Source organism: Cavia porcellus, unplaced genomic scaffold, assembly GCF_034190915.1.
Source record: "Cavia porcellus strain 051 isolate PalLab524CR breed Dunkin Hartley unplaced genomic scaffold, mCavPor4.1 scaffold_16, whole genome shotgun sequence".
NCBI classification, from domain to species: domain Eukaryota; kingdom Metazoa; phylum Chordata; class Mammalia; order Rodentia; family Caviidae; genus Cavia; species Cavia porcellus.
This window is the reverse complement of record NW_026947499.1, coordinates 45,663,544-45,684,252: the sequence shown is the minus strand read 5'-3', so window position 1 is coordinate 45,684,252 and position 20,709 is coordinate 45,663,544. Positions and strand designations below refer to the sequence as shown.

At 43.1% G+C, this 20,709-nt stretch overlaps 1 protein-coding gene across 1 annotated transcript in view; it reads left to right on the top strand.

Moving 5' to 3' along the window:
* Window positions 1-20,709, top strand: part of Vps35l (VPS35 endosomal protein sorting factor like) — a 110,446-nt gene that overhangs the window by 10,988 nt on the left and 78,749 nt on the right. The window contains exons 4-8 of the mRNA XM_003478179.5: window positions 128-250; window positions 1,717-1,741; window positions 4,105-4,181; window positions 6,864-6,992; window positions 15,002-15,086. Of these exons, the coding sequence (XP_003478227.3) occupies window positions 128-250; window positions 1,717-1,741; window positions 4,105-4,181; window positions 6,864-6,992; window positions 15,002-15,086 (439 nt within the window). The remainder of the gene's footprint in view (window positions 1-127; window positions 251-1,716; window positions 1,742-4,104; window positions 4,182-6,863; window positions 6,993-15,001; window positions 15,087-20,709) is intronic.

Genomic DNA, 20,709 nt, shown 5'->3' with positions numbered 1-20,709 from the left:
ATTTCTTCATGGTAGACCTTTAGACAGATTGGTTTTCTTCTGCAGTGAGGGACTGTCTACCTTCTGCTCACATTTTATCTTTAAAGGCTAAAATAGCCTCTGAAGAGTTGGTGTTGTTCTTCCTTAGGAGAGCTCCAGAAAGAAACGTGACAGAGATGACAGCTCCACCGTAGGATCTGACTTTGAGCCTTGGGCCAACAAGCGGGGAGAGATCCTTGCCCGGTATACAACTACAGAAAAGCTATCTATTGTGAGTGCCCGGGGCATACCTCAGAGTTGGGGATTTCTCTTTGTTACATTGTCCAGTCCTGGGCTGTAAGTCTTTAAGTGTCAGTGTCATTGGGAGAAAGTATGCTGATGGGTTTTTTTTTGTTGTTGTTGTTTTTTGTCTTTTTCCTTTTTATTGGTACCAGGGATCGAACTCACGACTGCCTGCTTGCAAGGCAGGTGCTCATGCCGCTGAGCTAAATCTCCAGTGATGATGGTTTCTTGAAAAAAGAAAAGAATCAAATATTTGGAGCAGTGGAGAGAAGGAATTGGGGTGGTGGACCCCCTGTGAGGGATGTTGAGATGCATATGGAGGAACCCCCACCCAGTCACCCCTAGGACAGAATGCTGCTCTCTGAACCCCTGCTTATGGGTTTCCTTCAAGAGCTGGACGCTTGCTCTTCCTTGGGGTGACTTGTAGCTTAAGTAATTGGCATGTGAAGGAGGAGGTTAACCTTGTCCCCCACCTGGCCAGTTGCTCAAGTTCCAGAAAAGTCAGGAGAGTAGGACCCATCCTGGGCAAGCAAGTTAATGCTGGTGTTAGATAGGGTTAGGTTCAGTTGCTTATAACCAAGTCCTTCCTAATAGTGGCAGCAAGAGTGATGTGTAGCTCTCCTTATTCTGAAGAGAAGTCTAGTGGTGGGGAGTGTGGGGCTGGGACAGAAGCTCCAGGCTCATCAAGGCTCCACCTCATTCTGTCTTGCTGCTCTGCTGTATTTAGTGCCTCATAGCCAGGTTGATAGGCAGAAGAAGGGAAGGGAAGCAATGTCCTCCCTCCCATTTAAGCAAGCCACTGGGAGTCCCTTCAGCACTCACAGTTAAATTGTCTTGGAGGGAGTTGTGGGTGACGTGGTACAGGAAAGGCAGGGAGGTGTGACCTGGCTCCCATTTCCCATCAGGTCCTGGAACAGGAGGACAGCACAGTTATGGGACTGGTGACATTTTTCTCTGAATGCATAAAGATAATTCAGAGCTCAGTTATAAAACCTAGAGTAACATTATCCCCCCACGGGTCATTTGGAATGTCTTTAGATTCTTTGGTTGTCACAGCTGTGGGGTGTTCCTGGCATCTGGGATGGAGGCCAGAGAGACTGCAAAACATTCTGCCATGCACAGAATTAGCCCCACAGAAGTGTTATACAGCCCAACATAGCAGGACTGTGGAGGTGGAGAAGCCATGACTTAGAGAAGTTTAAAAGTAGTTCTGTTAGATGATTTTGCTTTCATATCAGAATTTTTTAGTATTCATTTAGGCCTCACTTTGAGAGGCCTGAATTGGGTAGAATTTAAATTTCCAGTGTTTGTTAGTGATCCCTGTTTTTCTTTTTTGAATATTTGTATTTAAGTCTTTCATTTGGATAAGCAAATGACTTGGCTGGAAAATAGTGGCTATGTTGCCTTAGATTTAAAAACAAAAACAAAAAACTAATGAATTCTTTGTCCTTGCAGAATCTGTTCATGGGGTCTGAAAAAGGTAAGATGAGATTTTTGTTGTTTTGGTGGAGAAATTATGTCACTGCCTTGAATATAACTTTACAGAGAAAAAGTTTACGTAATATAGGGTTAAAATACATAATTGGATATGAAAATAAAGAGAGCAGGAGGATAGTAGGAGCAAAAGATAAGCTTCCAGCTTAATTCTAGGCAGGGTGGAGCATGAGAAAACCTCCCCAGCTATTGACTTGCTTTAGAGAGCCGCCTTTTCCTTGGCCTTAAGTTGCTGTCTCTGTGACAGTGCAGATGTGCTGGTGCAGACGCACACACTCACCAGTCTCTGGACATGGCTGTTCTCAGTTTCCGCTCCTATGACTCCCAGTTCAAAACTCTGGTGGCGGGGTCCCATGGGGGAACTTTTATGTAAGTACAGAACTGGTGCCCACTTGTTGAGATAATCTTGCAGTACAGAATGCTAGAGTTTCTTTCTCAAAGCTGCCGGATTGTCCTGGAGCAACTGATAGTGGCCATACTGCTGGGTCAGATGACTGTGGCTGAGGTCCTTGTGCAGGTAGCTAACATGGTAGTGTTCCCCTGCTGCCCCAATTTCTCCTAATTGTCTGCAGGTTGAGACAGCACAGTAGAAGCCACAAGTGTGGAGACACTTTTGCTGTAGATGTCACTTTGACACAGGTGCAGTACATGTGGAATAAATCATGTTGTCACACATCCACCTGGTTGGAGAGAGAAATGGATTGAGGACCCTGAACGTCAGTGAGGGTGAGGAGCAACAGAAGCACTCACACCCTGCCATTGGAAACATAAGACTGCACATGCTCGTAACGTGCTTTGCAGTGTTTATCTAATGAATTTGAAGATGGGAGCTATGGTCTGATGCTTGTGTCTCCCCCAAAACATGTTAAAATCCCAACTCCTAAGGTGATGGTTAGAGGCGGGGGTCTTCAGGCAGACAGTGAAGGCATAAGGGTGGAGCCCTCATAAAGGGAATGAGTGCCTTTATGAAAGAGGCTCAAGGGACCTCATTCCTGCCTTCCACTGTGGGGTACACAGCAACAAGGTGCCATCTGTGGATTTGCTCCAGAGGCTGAATCTGCTGGTGCCTTGATCTTGAATTTCCCTGTTTGTGAAACTGTGAGAAATTGGTTTCTGCTGTTTATAAACTACTTCACTTATGGTTTAATGAAAGAGGTTAAAACAATGGGCCTGTGATCCCAACACTTTTAGAGCCTGGGAGAAAGATTGCAAGTTTGAGCCTAGCGTGGGCAATTCAGTGAAACTGTCTCAAAAAGGCTTGGGAATGTAGCTCAGTGTTAAGGTCCTGGGTTCAGTCTCCAGTACTGCCTCCCCAGAAGGAAACCCATCCCTTGATCCCGCCATTCCACAGCTGGAGATTGATGTACCATGGAGCTATATTCCTGTCCATTTTCATTCTCTTTAACCTCGGGACTTGGTCTCACTAAATTGTGCTCCAGTGACAGAGCTGAATAGTTGTAACAGTTTATATGATTGTAAAACCTAAAATATCTATGAAAATTTTTACTAAAAGAGTTTTCCAACTCTGCCCTAGATCCACATTTTAAAATTGTAGTTGAATGATCAGCATGCTGCATTGACTTCACCTAGAAACTCATTAGAAATACAGACTGTCATCAGATATAATCCTAGCCATGTCGGGGGGCCTTCAGAAGGGAGATTGCAAGACCATTTTGTTGAAAAGAACTGGGGATATAGTGGGAGGGTACTTGCCCAACATGTGTGAGTCCCTTGCAGATGGGGAAAGGGTTCTGAAGGAGGTGGCCCCAGAAGGCAGCAGTCAGCTGGACAGGTCACCTTGCCTTATGGCTGGCCCACAGACTGAAATCCTTTTTCCACTGGTCTCTGCTGATAGCCAAAGTGTGTTGACAGATACTGGAAGGAAACACAGTAAGTCCTGTTTGCTTGAAGAGAGGGCTTTGAAGACCCAGTCCACGTGTAGGCAGACAGTGAAGTCGTTGTTTTGTTAGTGTAAGGGAGTGTGAGGGCATGACAATTCTGCACTGAGTACCAGCCTGAGAGGGCCTTTGTTCATGACAAAGAATTAAATGGCTGGACTTTTGGCGTCCTTATCTGGACTGCCTTTATGAGTAAACAGACATAGAGTGCAATCTCATAACATTCACCTTCTCTAAGTAGCCCACCATATCCCCAGGACAGCTACCCAGTGGAAGATACTTCTGGTCTAACTTAGAAGGAAAGAAGTTATAAAAAAGAATCTGAGTTTCTATAATAAAATGGTTTCCTGCCATCTTTCCTCATGATGAAATGTAAGAGGAAAGATTCCTTCTGTGAGGGATACTAATGCAAGAGAAAAGTTATCTCTGAGACAGAAATCCATTCTTTTAGGCAGAGCTGGGACTGCCACTTCTGCAATGTCAGAGAAGGTCCGAACCCGGTTGGAGGAGCTGGATGATTTTGAGGAGGTGAGTGGGTTGCCCGCCGAGCACAGGTTGGGGCCTTTCCATTCCACCTGCTGCGGGAGACATCTCTGGCTGCCCTTTGATTAAGTCTCAGGCTGCACTGCTCTGACCTCCTGAGGGCCTGACTTAATCTGGGGAAAATTGTGATCAGCGCACTTGGCTGAACCCATAGGAACCTGCCTTGTGTGGGTTTTCTGGAGGCATCTTTTATCTTTGTGATGCCTGAAAAACCAGCTAGAGTCCCCTCCCAGGAAGCAGCCTGATGGAGTACAAAGACTGCATCATGCCAAGGGGTTTTCACGTGGCCATTCTGGCTACTGAGGCCCTTCGGAGTCTGCTAATCAGCCTGCCTGTGCATTGAAAATAATGTTACAAAGTGTGCTGGGTCCTCAAAACGGTACTTGTAGATCTCTAGTTCCTCTCTAAGGATTTCACCTGACAATTGTGGGCCCACAGTCTCGCAGTGGACCGGCGTACACAGGGCCACAGTCCTCCTTGTCCTGGTGCACATATAAATGATATTGTGTGCTGATCCTTGGACCTAGGTGATGCACATCCTCTGTAGTGTCCTTTTGAGAGACAGTGTGATGTGCTATCAGCCACACTGCCTGGATTCAAATCCCAGATCTTCCCAGATCCACTGCTCTGGACCTCAGTTTATTAATCTATAATGTGAGGTTAACAGTATGTAGCCAAAGGACAGTTATGGGTTCAATGAGTTAACATATATGAAGGGCTTAGAACAACATCCAGTGTACAACACATGCTCTGTGTGTGTTAGTTGCTGTCACCATAGTTACCCTGAGTCTAGTGGTTGGCTAGACTGCTACTATCAAGATGGCCTTGGGCATCCACCTTTCTGTACCTTTATTTCTTCTTTTATAAAATAGAATAAAGAGCTGGGGGTAGGAGGTGGTATATGCTCATAATCCCACCCTGGGCAACTTAAGAAGACCCTACCTCAAAAAAATAAAAAGCCCAAACAGACAAACAAAGTGGGCCTATAGCTCAGCATGAAGTCCCTGGGTTCAATTCCTAGTACTGTTAAAAATAATGAAAATGGGAGTAAGAGAGAGTTGCATGGATTAAATGAGGGATTATGAAAGCCAGGAAGGGCCATTTGATGGCATTTGCCATTGTCCCATCTGTTGGAAGATGCAAGGTCCTCCTGACTTTAGGACAGAGCCGTTGGGTGCTCAGCAGAATCCAGTAGTCCTATAGTTTATTTTCCAGTATAGACATGGCATGTTTTAAATTGGGGTGTGAGAGAACTGTAGTCTGCACATTATCAGCCCATCAGTCAGGAGCTTGCTGAGGGCTTCAGCCAAAGCTAAAGTCTTTGAGTATCTGAAAGTCACTGGAACTGACCTCCATTAAAACACCTCCCTGAACCTGAGGCCGTGCACAGTCCTCTGTCCCTCAGGTCCATGTAAGCCTCTTGCTACTAATTCTCTCTCTAATTTTTCATCTTTCTCCTGCAGACTGGTTTTTCTTTTCTACTTCCTGCTCACAGCAGCTGCTGTCCCAGGGCTTCCTGGTTAGCAGGTGTATCGGAAAGGATGAGGCTAGGTCATGCGGAAGTAAGAACTAGGCCCCTACATGTCAGTGGTTTTATTGTACTTTATTTTATGTTTGTGATACTGAGGATTGAACTCAGGGCCTTTGCATGCTAAGCAGGCACTCCCCCACTGAGCTACATCCCCAGCCCGTCAGTGGTTTTATATAACAGAGGTTTATTTCTTGCTGTTGGTACACACTCAGTCCAGGGATAGACGCAATAATGTCTCACAATGCTGCCATATCAGCACTTGGCTTCCACTGTTGTCACAAGCGAGGACTGAAGAGAGTGTGGATTTTCACTGTCTTAGCCAAAAAGGGACATAAGCTACTGGGCCCATTGTTCATTCACTAAACCATCTGCCTGGCTCCTCTATTGCCAAGAGGCCAGGGCGTCCCTGCCTTACAGTTCAGGTGACCCTTTGGGTCAGTCCCAATTCCCCAAACTGACTTTTAGGACTTTTTAAGGAGCTCTTGCCTTTGGATGCCATGACATGTGCATTGGTATCTATTCCCTCCCTGTGTGTGGCACTATGAGTGGTGAGAATAACAGTGGCTGTCCCCAAACTCCCGAGTCAGGTAGTTTTGTGACAGTTGCCTCCTAAGAAGTTGGAGCTGCAGGTGGCACTGTTATGCCTGGCTCCTCACAAGCATGTATCTTAGTCTGTGCTCATAATGGGCTTTTGCCCTCAGTTATTATAAACTACTAGTCTGGAGAAAGTGAGCATCTTTTTGCTTGAGTGACCACAGTTATCTTTGTATCTTGAGCCCCTGGGACTGTGCATGGTACACAGCCAGCCCAGTCCCAGTGTGCTGAATGATGTGATCCCTTTCCCCAAGTGCAGGGGAACTTGGGGACAGTGCTTTCCTGTGTGGCAGAGCTGTGTTGATTTGGGCCTGACTTCCCCCCAAGACCAGCCTCTTTGCCCCTGTTTTGCCATCCCAGGCAGAAATCCACAGAGCCTCTGATTGCAGGACAGCATTATCAGTTCTGGTAGAGACACCAGGGACCTTTGGAGGCCAAAGCATGGTCAGTACCCAGGTACTTGTGACCAAGTTGGATTAGAAATATGCGAGACAGTTTTCTCTTTTCCTTCAGTGCTTTTACTTTCTGCTTTTGACCCACAGGGATCCCAAAAGGAGCTGTTGAACTTGACTCAGCAGGATTATGTGAACCGCATAGAGGAGCTCAACCAGTCGCTCAAAGATGCCTGGGCCTCAGACCAGAAAGTGAAGGCTCTGAAAATTGTCATTCAGGTTAGGCGGGGTGTGTGCTTTCTGCCTCCCCTTACCTTGCATTTCCTGCTCTGCATTTCCTAAGTAAAACTGCTTAATTTGGATTTTCAGAAGTCTTTGGGGTTTTATCTCATTTATCATCTCCCATTTTCACATACTTCCTCTGAAAGACCTTACCTCTGAATTTTGTTTTTATGGCTTGCCTAATCCCATGGCTGCTATGTGCAGTTGTATAAGTTGCACATTGTGCAGTTCTAGGAAGCTCTTGACCTTCGGTTGCCCAATTAGCAGTGCCCCCTGTGTCGTGCAGTTCACTGTCTCTGACACATTTATTGTTTGTACACACTAAAGAGTGAGCGATCCTTTCAGGTTTCCTTGGTTTGCTGTTTTTGGGATTAATGGTGTGTGTCTCTGATGTGTGCATTTTAAAAACATATTCTGCATGAATATGTGGTAAGGAAAACATGTTCATTGTGTCACTGGGTTTTGATTGATACATTTATTGATCTGCTGACACTTTTTGGATTACAAGAACAAGTCCTGTAAAAAGTAGCTTACCCTGTGATTTGGCTCTGAAGATCATTACATTTTGGCAAAACATGCTCAGAAATTTCCTGTTCAAGGAGTAATTCATGCATTACCATTTTCAGAGTAAATTTATATGATTTGCTGAGTGGCTATAATAGTTCAAACAGACAGACCTCATTCTTATCTGATATAATGATGAGGCCCTTGCCTTCTCATCTGTTGCTTGTGAGAGATATCACAGAAGGAGAGTTTGAGAGTCTTTGCACTGAACACTTGAAGTGTTTGAAGATGACTTTTTATACGGCAGGTGTGATTTTTTTCTTTTTGCAGTTTCATGATGGGAGACGAACCTGAGCCCGTCTCTTTGCATCCTGTCTGCCTGCTGGGGCTGCCTGCTGGGGCTGCCTGCTGACCCTCCAGTGGGCAGCTCTCCAAACTGCCAAGAGCAGCTGCAGAGTGTGTCTGTTGGCAGTGTTTCTCCATAGATAGTCAGAGCGTGGACTTTAGAGGTTAACATCTGGAGAGATTTGAGTCATGTCCTCTCAAACAAAATAATCACGAAGTTTAATTGACTCCACATTTGGCTGATAGTAAAAATTCTGTAAGATGTAATCAAGATGCACATTATGAAGAATGATGATAGTAAAAATTCTGTATAAGACGTAATCAAGATGCACATTATGAAGATGCACTGTACCTTATTTACTTTGTAGCAAAGAGTTTTTTTGTGGGGAGAGTTTGGCAGCTTTGTTCAAACATATTGTACATATCAAAAGGCCACCCAACCAAGGGTTTAGCTCAGTGGCATAAGCGCCTGCTTGGCAAGTGTGAGGTCATGAGTTCGATCCCTGGTACCAAAAAAAAAAAGTCCACCCAAGGACTAGGACGTGGCTCAATCTAGAATGCATAAGGCCCTGGTTTCCATTCGCAGCACCCCAAAACAATAAACAAACAAGAACAAAAATAACACCCATTTTTATGTATATATTTCAGTGATTTGTTTTTTTTTTTTTTACTTTTTAGTAGATCAGTAGAATTGTGCAACTGTCACTTGTTTGAGAATGTTTTTATACCTCCATAATTCCCTCAAGCCTGTTTGCAGTTAAACCTTACTGCTATCCTAGCACTAAAAATCCAGAGACTTGCTTTCTGACTACAGACTCTGCTATTCTGTATGTCATTTATTATGTAACAGTGGTGCTTCAGTTCACAAACTTAATTTGTTCCACCATTTTGGAAAAGATGGCCGCGTTTGTGTTTGTTTGGGAAGGATGGCTGTGGTCATGTTTATCACTCGCATGAAGAGTTTGCAAACAAAAACAAAGTTTTGTCAAATGCTTCTGTTTGTGAACCACAGTGTTTGCAAACAAAAACATTTATGATTCGAAGCACTACTATTCTGTATTCTTTTGCACTAGCTTCCACTTAGCTTAATGTTTTTGAGGTTCATTCATGCTGTATCATGTACCATGTATTCATGCTTTATTCCTTTTTTCCTACTAAATACTATTCTACTACATAGGTAACTACATTTTGTGTGTCCATGAGCAAGTTGGTGTACATTTGATGGTTTCCACTTGTGGCTGTTGTGCATAGTGCTGCTGGGAATATTTGTATACAAATTTTGGCAGACATTTAGTTCTCATGGGATTACTCAGTCACTGGTAAGGTTATGTTTAACTTATTGAGAAACTGCCAAACTGCTCTCCAAAAGCTATGTGGTTTCCATTCTTACTGGTAGTGTGTAAGGGTGCTGGTTCCTCTTCCTCCTCTCTAGCACCCTCATGGCTCATTTATGTACATTTAACTACGCTTGTGGTATGAAGTGGTATCTCATTATTTTAATTTATATAACCCTAATAATAACATTGACCAACTTCTTATATACTTATTGGCCATTGTGTATCATTTTTAGTTTAATGTCTAAGTACTGCCCAATTTTTAGATTTTCTTTTCATTGTTTTATTGTTTTGTTGTTTTTGTGGTACTAGGGCATTAGTCCAGAGCCTCAAGTATTCTTGACAAGTGCTGTGTCATGAAGAGCCTATCTTCGTGTTGAATATATTCTCTATATATATCTGTGTGTGTGTGTGGGTGGGTGGGGGTGGGTGGATGTGCACACGCACATGCACACTAGAAATGGAACCTGGGGCCTTGAGCATGCTAGGCAAGTGCTCTACCACTGAGCTATACCCGCTAGCCCTTTTTGTTTTGACACAGCATCTCATTGGGTTGCCCACATTGGCTTACTTGTGATCCTCCCATCTCAGCTCTCCAGAGTGTTGAGGTTACAGGTATGCCTCCAGCCCTTTATATTCTTTATTAATTGCAGTTATCTATTGTGGAATGATAGGGGCATGTTCTGAGAAATGTACCATTTGGTAGGTTTGTTTTGGCAGAGCATCATAGAACATGCTTACAGAGCCTATGGGACCCCTGTTGCATATACAACCTATAGTATTGTCACATGGTGTATGACTATATGACTTCCTATGTTGTGGTTTGTCTTTCCATTTTCATAGTGATTGTTTTGAAGTGCAGAGGTTTTAATTTTCATGAAATCTCACTTGTTAATTTTCTCATTTTAGCTGATGCATTTGGAGTCAAATATAAGAACTCTGACTAACCCAAGGTCATGAGGATTTTCTCTGTGATTTTTTTCTAGAAGTTTTATATGGTGATAATGCTTAGACTTAGGCCCATGGTCTGTTTTGTGTTGGTTTCTGTGTCAGAGATGAGATAAGGGTCCAAGGCAGTGGTGGCACACCTACGGCATGTGTGCCACAGCAGGCTGTTTGTATCATTGAAACCTCTAAAAGGTTCGCCATCACTGGTCCAAGGTTTTTTTTTTTGTGTGTATGTATATAATTGTCCCAGCAGAGTTTAAAAAAAAAGACTCCTTGTGTTTCCTTGAATTGCCTTGGCAATTTTATGAAAACTCAGTTGGCTATGAATGTAAGGGCTTGTTCCTGGTTTCTCAGTGCTAATTCCATTGGTCTCAAAAGTATATCCTTATGCAAATTCCATGCTGCCTTGATCACTGTAGCATTATAGTACATTTTGGAAATGGGTTGTGTAAGTCTTTTTTTTTTTTAATTGGTACGGGGATTGAACTCATGACTGCCTCCTTGCAAGGCAGGTACTTATGCTGCTGAGCTAAATCCCCAGCCCCCGGTTGTGTAAGTCTTTAATTTTCGTTCTTTTTCAAAATCATTTTGCTTATTGTGGGTCTTGTGCATTTCTTTATGAATTTTAGGATCCGCGTGTTAATTTCTACAAAAACCAAAAGCAATGACAACGAAACCGCCTTGGTTGTTGGGAGGGATTGTGTTCTGTATAAAACAGTCTTCTGGTGTGTGAACTACAGCATCTGTGGATGGGCATCTGGCTCTGCCTTTGCGTTTTTATTATTATGATCAACATTGCTGGGTGCACACCTGGGCGCATTGTTTCATGCCCACTTCATACTTTTCTCCAGGTGAGGAATGAACCTGGGTGGGACTTGCTTGGCAACAGCTGGGTGCTATTTCAGCTTTCAGATCACGAAGCTATTCCCTGATGCCAGCCCCGCATTCTGTCCCTCTCTCTAGTAGCAGCAGAGTGTGAGAATCTGCTGTTTTGCATTCTGCTACTATTCCATGGGCGGTGTGAGCTGACTTTCTGTTTTCATTTTTCCAGTGAAAAATGAAAGGAGGCAATAACACCATTTTAGTGTAGTTTTTTTTGTTTGTTTGTTTGTTTTAATTTTAAGTAGAAAAAGAAAAAAAAAGCACAGAAAGGGTACAAGTTATACAGATTTACAGAAAAAAATAAACAGTAGGAAATCATTAGTTAATGGATTACATATTGTCATCTTAGAAATAATTGTTCAAGTTACAAAATTAAAGCTTATAAAGTGGACATTCCAGCAGTGAGACTGCAAATATCCAACAAAATTCAGGAATATCATTATCTATCTTGTACACTTAAATATACATGCAGTTACATCGTTTAGAGCACTTTCTTTTCCTCTCTTTTGTACAATGACAATTACACATTTTGGGTTTTGTTGCTCCCACAGTTCTTATTACTTTTTTGGAAGAAAGTAGAACCAAATGTGACATAACAGAACAGTGTCAGTCAAATCAAAAGGGTGGACATAATAGATAATGTAAAAGCATAATACAAGGTGATCAACAATGGTTACCATAATGCCTCCTGCTATCTGTAATAGAATTGCCTATATCATCAGTTATAATAAAATTGAATAAAACAGTAAAGAACAAGACCAACAAAAACCAAAACATTGGAGACATTATAGGTCTTCAAAAGTAGATAATAGTCAACCAGAATGGGCATCATAATGAATCCCACTATCTTCACAGCTGTTGCCTAAACTTTCGAACCTGGTACTATCAAGCATGACAGAATAGAGGAACATCAGTCAAACAAGATGGTGAGAGCAATACAGGGCTTTAAATCAAGATAATGGAAAGTCAAAGTGGATTACTATAATATATCCTGCTATTTTTAGTGTAGTTTTGAGGGGTTTTTTGGTTTTGTCTTTTTGAGACAAGGTTTTGTTTTGTGGTTTGGACTGGCCTTGAAATCACTTTGTAGCCTTTTGTGGCCTCCAATTCAAAGTGATCCTTCTGCCTCAGCCTCCCAGCTGGGTTTATAGGCATGTACCACCAGACTTAGCAAATTGAGCATTTTGTTTCCTGCTTATGGGCCATTGAGGTTTCCTTTTCTGTAAAATGTCTCTTGTTGATTTCTTTTTCCCACTATGTTATTTATATTTTTTCCTGGTGGGTTTTACATTTTTTTTTTCATATATTCTGGGTAATAATGCTTCTTCTTCCTTCTATCCCTCTAAGTCTCAAGACATCTCTTAATTAATCCATTTGTTCTGCTCATCCAAGTATCTTTTTAAAAATTTTAATTTTAGAAACTTATTCTGAAATGTTAGAATACTCCTAGTTTTCTCATTCACTGGAAACAAACAGAAAATGTTTTTTCAGGGTTTTCCTATCAGTGTTAGTAAGTAAGCTTAATAGTCTGTGTTTCAGGCAGAGAAACATGTTCGTTGTTTGAAAGGTGTTTATAGCCTACTATACATCACTTGGAGCATTAAAAAATCCCAGCATCCAAGCTGTACCTCATGTCAGTTTAATTAGAATTTCTGGGTGGTAAGACCCTGGTGTATTACTTCAGTGTTCCATAGAGGACTCTCAAGTTGAGAATAGTTGGTTATGGAATATTTACTCCATTGAGTATGTGGGTGATGGGTAACACCAACCTGGTGTCTGCAAGCTTTATTTTTGGTTGACAGTCACCTGGAGCCCTTATTAAAGTACTGATCTCCAGATGCCCTAGCTTCAGATTTTGACCAGTAGGTTTTGTGGGGAGCCACAAATTTGTATATTTAATGCATACTTCAAGGTACCTGATTCTTAAACTGATAAGTTAGGAGGTAGCACCAAAGCTTTAAAAGCTGTGGCATCTTCAAAATAGTGATTTTTAACACAATCACAGAGGGACATAATTCCTGTGTTTTGTTCCTGGGGGACCTGAAGCATATGTGTGATTGTGCTATCAGGTAGCTTTTTAGTAATTTTACTAGGAAAAAGACCCACAAAAGTGAATAGATTTGATTGTATCACCAATAGTACATGCCACCTGTTGGGACAGTCATGTAAGTACCACCAGCCATTCAAGCTGGCGGAAAAATGTTAAAAAGTAACTTCAATTCAAAAAAATTTTATGGCTTTAAATTTTAATTTAAAAAACTTTAGTTCCTTTTATACTTTATAAAATATATGTTCTATGATACCAGTGTGGGAGAAAAATCAGTGCACAGATGTTTGTGAAGTCTATTTGAAATCTTCTGCTTGAATTATGTGCCTCATTTCACCCATGGATGCTGGGTCCTTTCCAAGAGACTTGGAAACCAGGTTATGGGTAGGAACTCAGGGGTGTCATATCCCTAGGAATCTAAACTAGAGCTGTGTATTGTAAACAGTCTGTAGGATTCAAAATTGTTTGCTTTTTCTTCCCACTATCAAATCTCCTGGGACAATTGTTTAAGTTGGAACTTTCATAAAGAGCTTTGGAAAAAAATTCCCCCAAGCAGGGCGTCAGGAAATGGAATTCCCTATACATTCAAGTGCCATGTTTCATGTCAGCACTGTTGTTTTAACAGCTTGCTTCCCTGTTCCCCCGTAGCATCTGGGCTGTAGGAGGATGTTTCATAATTCAGACATGCTGTTTACTTTTAGGCATTTTATGCTTAGAAGAAACTCGGTGATTCTAATAATAATTTAGATATTGAGTAACAACACTGAAGTGGAAATACATGTCAGCCTATCTTTGACCTGGTAAATCTTTTAACCATTCTCTGCATATTGAAATACATATTAAAGGACTTTTCTAAATGCACAAAAAATTTTATTTGCTTATTTATTTGAGACAGAATCTTACTTGTAGCCTAGGCTGGCTTCAAACTCATGATCCTCCGACCTCGTTCTCAGTGCTGGGATTACTGGCGTTGCATCACCACACTCAGCTAATTATTTTATTTTTATGTGACATTTTCCAATCTGACAGTCAACTGTTGGAATGATAAAATACAAGAAAGTTATTTGGTTCCTTATGCTGACTGTGGGATTTGTAAAAACTTTCAGGGCATTAAATTTAGTTCTTCTGAGTAGAAATAGCATTTTTTAAAAAGACTAGGCATGTGGCTCAATGCAGAGGCCCTATGTTCCATCTCCATTTCTGAAAAACTAAAAAATCATGAATGTGTCAGCAGCATTTTGGCACCAGTAAGAGCATAGGGATTGTGCGATGCAGTCAGAGCTGGACCACCTCCAACACTGAAGCTCATAGTTCCAGAGACACAGCCTCTTGAAGCTTGGCATGCTTCCCTGGAGAGGAAAGTTAGGGAGTGAGTTTAAATAGTTGATGTAAGTTTAAGAAAGCGTGGATAATTACTTGTATGAAAAGAGTATATAAGAACCCTAGCCGGGCGTGGTGGTACATGCCTGTAGTCCCAACACTCTTGGAGAACGACACAGGAGAATCACAAGTTTGAGTGCAGCCTGGGAAACTTAGTGAGACCCTGTCTCAAAGTTAAAAAAAGAAAAAAGAATCTAGATCATACTGAAATAAAACAGAGGAAGCCAGGTTGGAAAACAGAACAAAGATTGGTCAGATGAAAGGACTGTGATGCAGAGATGAGTACTGGTCCTAGTTCCTCAAGGAGGACCCTTCTGGATTAAAAGCCAATGGCTTCCCCGGAGCAAGACTTTCCAGAACCTTCCTTAAGGGGCTGTGTGTGAGGAGTCCGGGTTCTTTTGTCAGAAGCACAGTGTTTTGGCTTATCATTACATCCCCCAGCCTAGCACAGGGTTTGGCATAAGATGGTGAGCATCTTTTTCATAGAAATTATTAATTTTCTAGGGCTTGAGGGGCGCAACCAAGTCAGACATGACACAGTGAATTTTCTTTTCTCCCTTTCGTAGTGCTCGAAACTTCTTTCGGACACAAGTGTTATTCAGTTCTACCCAAGCAAATTTGTCCTTATCACCGACATACTTGATACATTTGGTAAGTACCGTGTTCATCCTGTATCTAGGGACTATGTTTGTTTTTTCAGGAATTGGGTGTTAGAGTTACTGTAAGTAAGGTTCTGCAGTGATTTGAATAAGTAAGTAAATTATGAGGGTGACCAAATCATGCCCCCATGCCTGTTAACAGCTTTCATACATTTTTGTTTTTAATGGATGTATTATGTATATTAAGTACACTATATGTACATAAATACAATGATTACTCATATGGGTGCAACATGAGATTTCAGTATATGTATACAATGTGTAATGATTAGATCAGGGTATTGGCACATCTGTCATCTCAGACAGTTCTCATTTCTTTGGGTTGGAAGCATTCAAAATCCTATTAGCTGTTTTGAAATATTTAGTTAATTGCTGTCAAGTGGAGCTACCCTGTAGTATAGTAATTAGAACATTAGAAGATTTTCCCTCCTGTCCATCTGCAAGGCATGTTGCTTTTAAATCAAAGAATCTTGTTTTTTTGTTTGTTTGTTTGTTTTTGAGTCAGTTTTGCTATGTTGTTCAGGCTAGCATTGAAGTCATTGTGTGGCCCAGGTTGGCCTTGAACTCATGGCATTTCTTTTGCCTCTGCTTCCTGAGTCCTGGGGCTACAGGTGTGTGCCACCACACCTGGCCTGAGTGAAAGAATCTTGTCTTCTGTTTTCTCCAGTTTTCACATAGATGGATGAAGTCAGTGAACAAAGTAGAACAAGCTTTGGGGAGCACAAGTCTTGTCTAAGCCAGCTGTTGCCCATCTCTTCCACAGGGCTCTCCAAAGTTCCTGTGGTTCAGAACTGAGTGTGCTAGGCAGTTTTTTCTTACTATAACAAAATACCTGAGATGATCAATTTACAAAGAGAAAAGATTTATTTGAACTTACAGTTTTGGAAGTTCAGATCTGTGATCATGTGGAGACATTGTTTGTGCGCCTGTGATGAGGCAGTACAACATGGTGGTATCATGTGGTAAAACAGCTCCACTTACCTCATGGCTAAGAAGCAAGACTGCGTAGTGTGCCAGCGTCCCACAGTTCCTTTAAGGGAATGTCCAGGGTGACCTAAAGACCTCTTAGTGGGCCCTGCCTCCTAGTAACCACCACCTTGTAGTAGCACCACACCGCAGACCAGGATCCAGGTTATACCACTGAACTTGGTAGCTTGTCCAACCTTTTACCTGCCCGCGGGCTTCCTGTCTCCCTATTGCCAAAGCTGGAAATAGTGTCCCCCCACTGTTAAGCGTCTTCATTTTCACCAGTCCCCTGCTGTGCAGATGGTGCCCATAGTTCCTTGGAGGTCCTTGTGCACCCTCATGGCTACCCTGAGTCCCACAGTGGATGCTCAGACAAAGTGATCTTTTGGAGCCTAGTAAAATGGCCTCTGCTTGGTAGTGCTTGGTTGGGTAGAACATCTTGCTGTTAGTGGTTTGCCAGCCAGGTGACCCCTAAGCTACAGATAGTATACAGAATGGAGGTGGCCCAGAAGAAATTGAGAGTGTTCTTGTCTTCTGAGAACAGAACACATAGAAGGTCAAAAGCAAAGGCACTTGCTGTCTTACTGAGAGTGAGCCTGAGGGCAATCTCATCTGTATTTACTCAAAAGATGGAATGTGAGAGAAAACTTGTACCCTTTCTCTGCTTTTTTTTTTCTTTTCTCCTTAAATAAAATTTAAAAATTAAAAAAAAAAAGAAAAAAAAAAAAAAAAAAGAAACTGGCCACCAAAGCAAAGAAGAAGCAGGGGAAGCACGGGGGGAGGAAACAAAGAAAGAGAAGGAGGAGGAGAACGGGTAAGAAGAATAAGAAGAGAAGAAGAAAAGAAAAAACTGATACTGCAGATGCTTGTGAACAATCTGACTTAAAAATGCTTAGATTGTGAGTAACTTGTTGTGCAAGTGTTTTGCAAGACAAGCAAGCATTTCTAATAAATTTTAACTTTATAAAAAAAAAAAAAAAAATCAGTTCCATACATCTCCGACCTGTTCATGAGACTGGAATCCTGAGTGTATTAGCTAAGGCAAGTGGCAGAAAACCTAACTAACATAGCAGAGAGGGGTGTTTATTGGCTTATGCTGCAAAGAATAGTAGTAGTTTCTGGCTTGTGGTAAACCTCCGTCCAGGAGCTCAGTGTTATCAGGGCCTTGTCTTTTTCTAGTACTTGCCTTTGGGTTAGCTTCATTTCCAGGTTTCATTCACTTCTGCTTCTGTCAACTTTACTGCTCATGGTTCCAAGGCACGGAGAGCTGCTTTCTTCAGCCACTCTCCCCGCAGTCCTGGAATTCATCTCACTGGCCACACTTGGAGCCATGGCCGGCTGGGGGCCACCCATAGTGTCTGGGGATAAAATGTATTGATTCCCCAGGCTAGGTTCCCCTGAAAGAGAAAGGTGATGCCAGCACCTGGGGAAAAAAAAAAGGAATGGATGCTAACTAGGCAAGGAGGAGAGTTCAGGTCACACAGAGGTGGCATCAGGTCCTCTGCTAGACTTTGGGGATGAATCAGCAAGAAAGAGAAACACAAATCCCTTTCTTTGTGGCATTTATATTCCCATAAAAGATGGTGAACTGGGAGAATAACTGAGCCAACCCCACTCTGTGTCAGGCAATGATCAGTGCTGTGAAGAAAAACCAAACAGAACCAGGGGCAGGAGCACTGGGCTGGCTGGGAGTGGGCTGTGACCAAGCAGGGGAGCGAAGCAAGCAGTGCATGTGAAAGACTTGAGAGGGACACAAAGCTCGAGGAGACAGGAGGCCGGGGGCAGGCGAGGCTGAAGAGCAGCCAGTGCTCTGGGATTGGAGCATGCCTTGTGGGCTTGGGGAGCTATGAGGAAACTAAGGTGGCTAGGGTGGAATGAACAGGCGGGAAAGGCAGACCCAGCATGGCCTGTGGGCCCCAGGCAGATTGAGGTTTGACTCTGAGGGTGTGAGGTCCCTGGAGGATGTGAGCCATTGAGGGACGTGGTCCACTTGGGGTTTTTTTTGTTTTTTTTTAACCAGGCTCCCTCTGGCTGTTGGCTGGATAGATTGTAGGTGTGGGCTGGTGTCGAGTCTGCCCAGGCAACTGTGGTAGCTCTTCTGGTGCTGGGCAAGGGTGGTGTGGCTCAGGTGAGATAGTGGGGATGAGGAGGACAGCAGCCTGAAGCTCACAGGACAGGTGCCAAGGTGTACACATCTCAGCCCTCACTTTGCCTCGAGCTCAGCTTCCTTCCAGGGAATGAGTCCTAAGTCAGGGAGCAAGGTTATGGCTGTGTAGGGCTGTCCTAACACTTTCTTCTCATCTCCTTTGCTGGCCTCCTTCATGTGAGTCAGCATCTCTGAGTGAGACCATCTCTTAACAGCCCTGGTGGCATGTTTACCTTCGGGTGCAAAGACTTCATGTGGCTCACTGTGGCCAGCACCCCAACCCAGCCAGCTGAGATGTGGGGCAGTGCTGCTGTGCGTAGCTGGGCTGCAATTTAAAGTAATAGTGATAAGCCCTTAGCAAATGCTTTCCAGGGGTTAGGTCATGGAGTCTGCTTGGCAGCTCTGTGAGATAGTCTATAATTGTCCCCATTTTATAAAAAGGTGAAGAATCTGAAATCCAGGGAAGTAGGTAGCTTATTCAAGGTTTCCAGCATAGTGAGTGGCTGAGCAGAGACTCATTTAGAGCCCTCTGCAGTCAAAGATCATTTCTCTCATGCATTACTTATGTGGGTAGTTTTAACACACCAGAAAAATTACTGATGCAGATCCCTTTGGATTTTTACCCCTAGGAGTTTATCTTATTTGTGAATAGCAAGAGATGGGAAATAACTGAAGTGGCCATCAGTAGGGGGCCAGTTAAATAAATCATGACACATATCTCCAGGGGAGTGCCCAGTGCTCTAAGGAAGAAGGAGGCTGGGCTTGTGTCCCTAAGGGAAGGTCCTCTGGGAGTATTCTGAAGTGAAACAGTTAAGATGCACGAGCTTTATGGAGTAGTGCGTTGCTTTTTGTGTAAGAAAGAAGAAATTAGAATATATATTCCTCCTGTTGTCTTGGGTCTGACACAGACGATACCCCAGCAACTGGTACAGCTGGTCACTCTGATAGGTGGTAAAAGGACAGGGAATGCTGCATTTCATTTTGAGCCGTGGGAATGTTTTGCCTCTTTAGACCCAAGTGTCACTTCCATAGACCCTGCCTCTGAGGGCTTCTAGAGAGAATTAGAGTATGTAGGAAGCCCATAGCATTTTTCCTCTCTGGAGAGTTTGTTGACAGGATTTATAGTAAATAACTTGGTGTCTAGCACAAAGTGAGCACTCCGAAAGTGCTGGTTGTCACCTCTGTTGTTTTAAAATCTACTTTACTGCTGCTAGTGCAGTGGTGATGAACCTTTTAGAGTTTTCAGTGAATAACTTGCTGTGGCTCATGTGCCATAGGTTCACCATCACTGCCCAAGTGTATAAAGAAAGAAATCAAGAGCACTGAGGAAGGAGCCTGAAGCAGCAGGATTTCAAGGTTCAAGGCCAACCTAGGCTACATCCCAAACCCATATCAAAATAAAACAAAACACCAACAACCCCCCCCCACACACACACACACAAAACTCAAGAAAAGAACATAGATCTAAGATCTGGCATTAGTTCTCAAAACAATTGTCTACTATTTATACAAAAGAAAAATAGCCCGCTTGGCCCAAATTGTAGAATGAGGATGAGCGGGGAATGATGGTGCCTGTAATCCCCACACAGTATTTAGGGAGGTTGAGAAAGGAGGATCTAAAGTTTGAGCCACTTTGAGCAACTCAACAAATTGGTGAAAGCCTGTCTCAAAAAATTTTTAAAAAACCATGTGTGTGTATGTGTGTGCGTGTGTGTGTGTGTAGGGGTCTGGAGATGTGACTCAGTGTGAAGGTTCTGGGTTCAGTCCCCAGTACAGCAAGGGAAAAAAAAAGTGAAAGTAAGATAGAAAAATCATGTTCTTTGTAAAGCTTGTTTTAGTGACACACTAAGCTTTTTATTTAGAGGTTTCACGCTCAGTCCGCACTATGTACCTTAGGAGTCAAGAAGCTTTACAGCTATCTGCAGCCTTGCTAATGGGTGAGGCGAATGCCATGCACCCTGACGCCAGCACACCCATTGTCCTGGGGAGGCTGTGCCTTGTACCAGGCGTGGCTGCTCCTTGGCGTGATGGGAAGAAGGCAGGTGGGGCAGGCTCTGGGGCTCACTCTTTAAGGCTTCCACAGGGTCAGCTGCAGCCCCTGGTGGAGAGCTGGGCTTCTCATCCGTGGCTGCACATTGGGCTCACCTGGGGACCTTCACAAATTCTCCAGGGTCCGAGCTGCAGCCTATCCCAATCTCTGAGGCGGGACATGGACAGCTGTTAAGTTCGGAAGAGCCCCAAGTGCTGAGACTATGCAGCTAGGTCTGAGAAGCACAAGTTTAGGAAGAGGTATTCTCTGGTATCTCCCTCATTGGTAGTCCTCATACTTAAGCATGTACAAAATTTCCTAGCATGGTGATTCAAAACCATATTCTTAGGCCAGACCCTTCATCCAAAATTTCTACCTCAGTGGTTCGAGGGTGGACCCAAGAGTGTTCCTTTCCAAAAGTGTCATTAGGTGATTGTAATATAAGGGTCCACCCTGGGAGAGGTGGCACCTCCT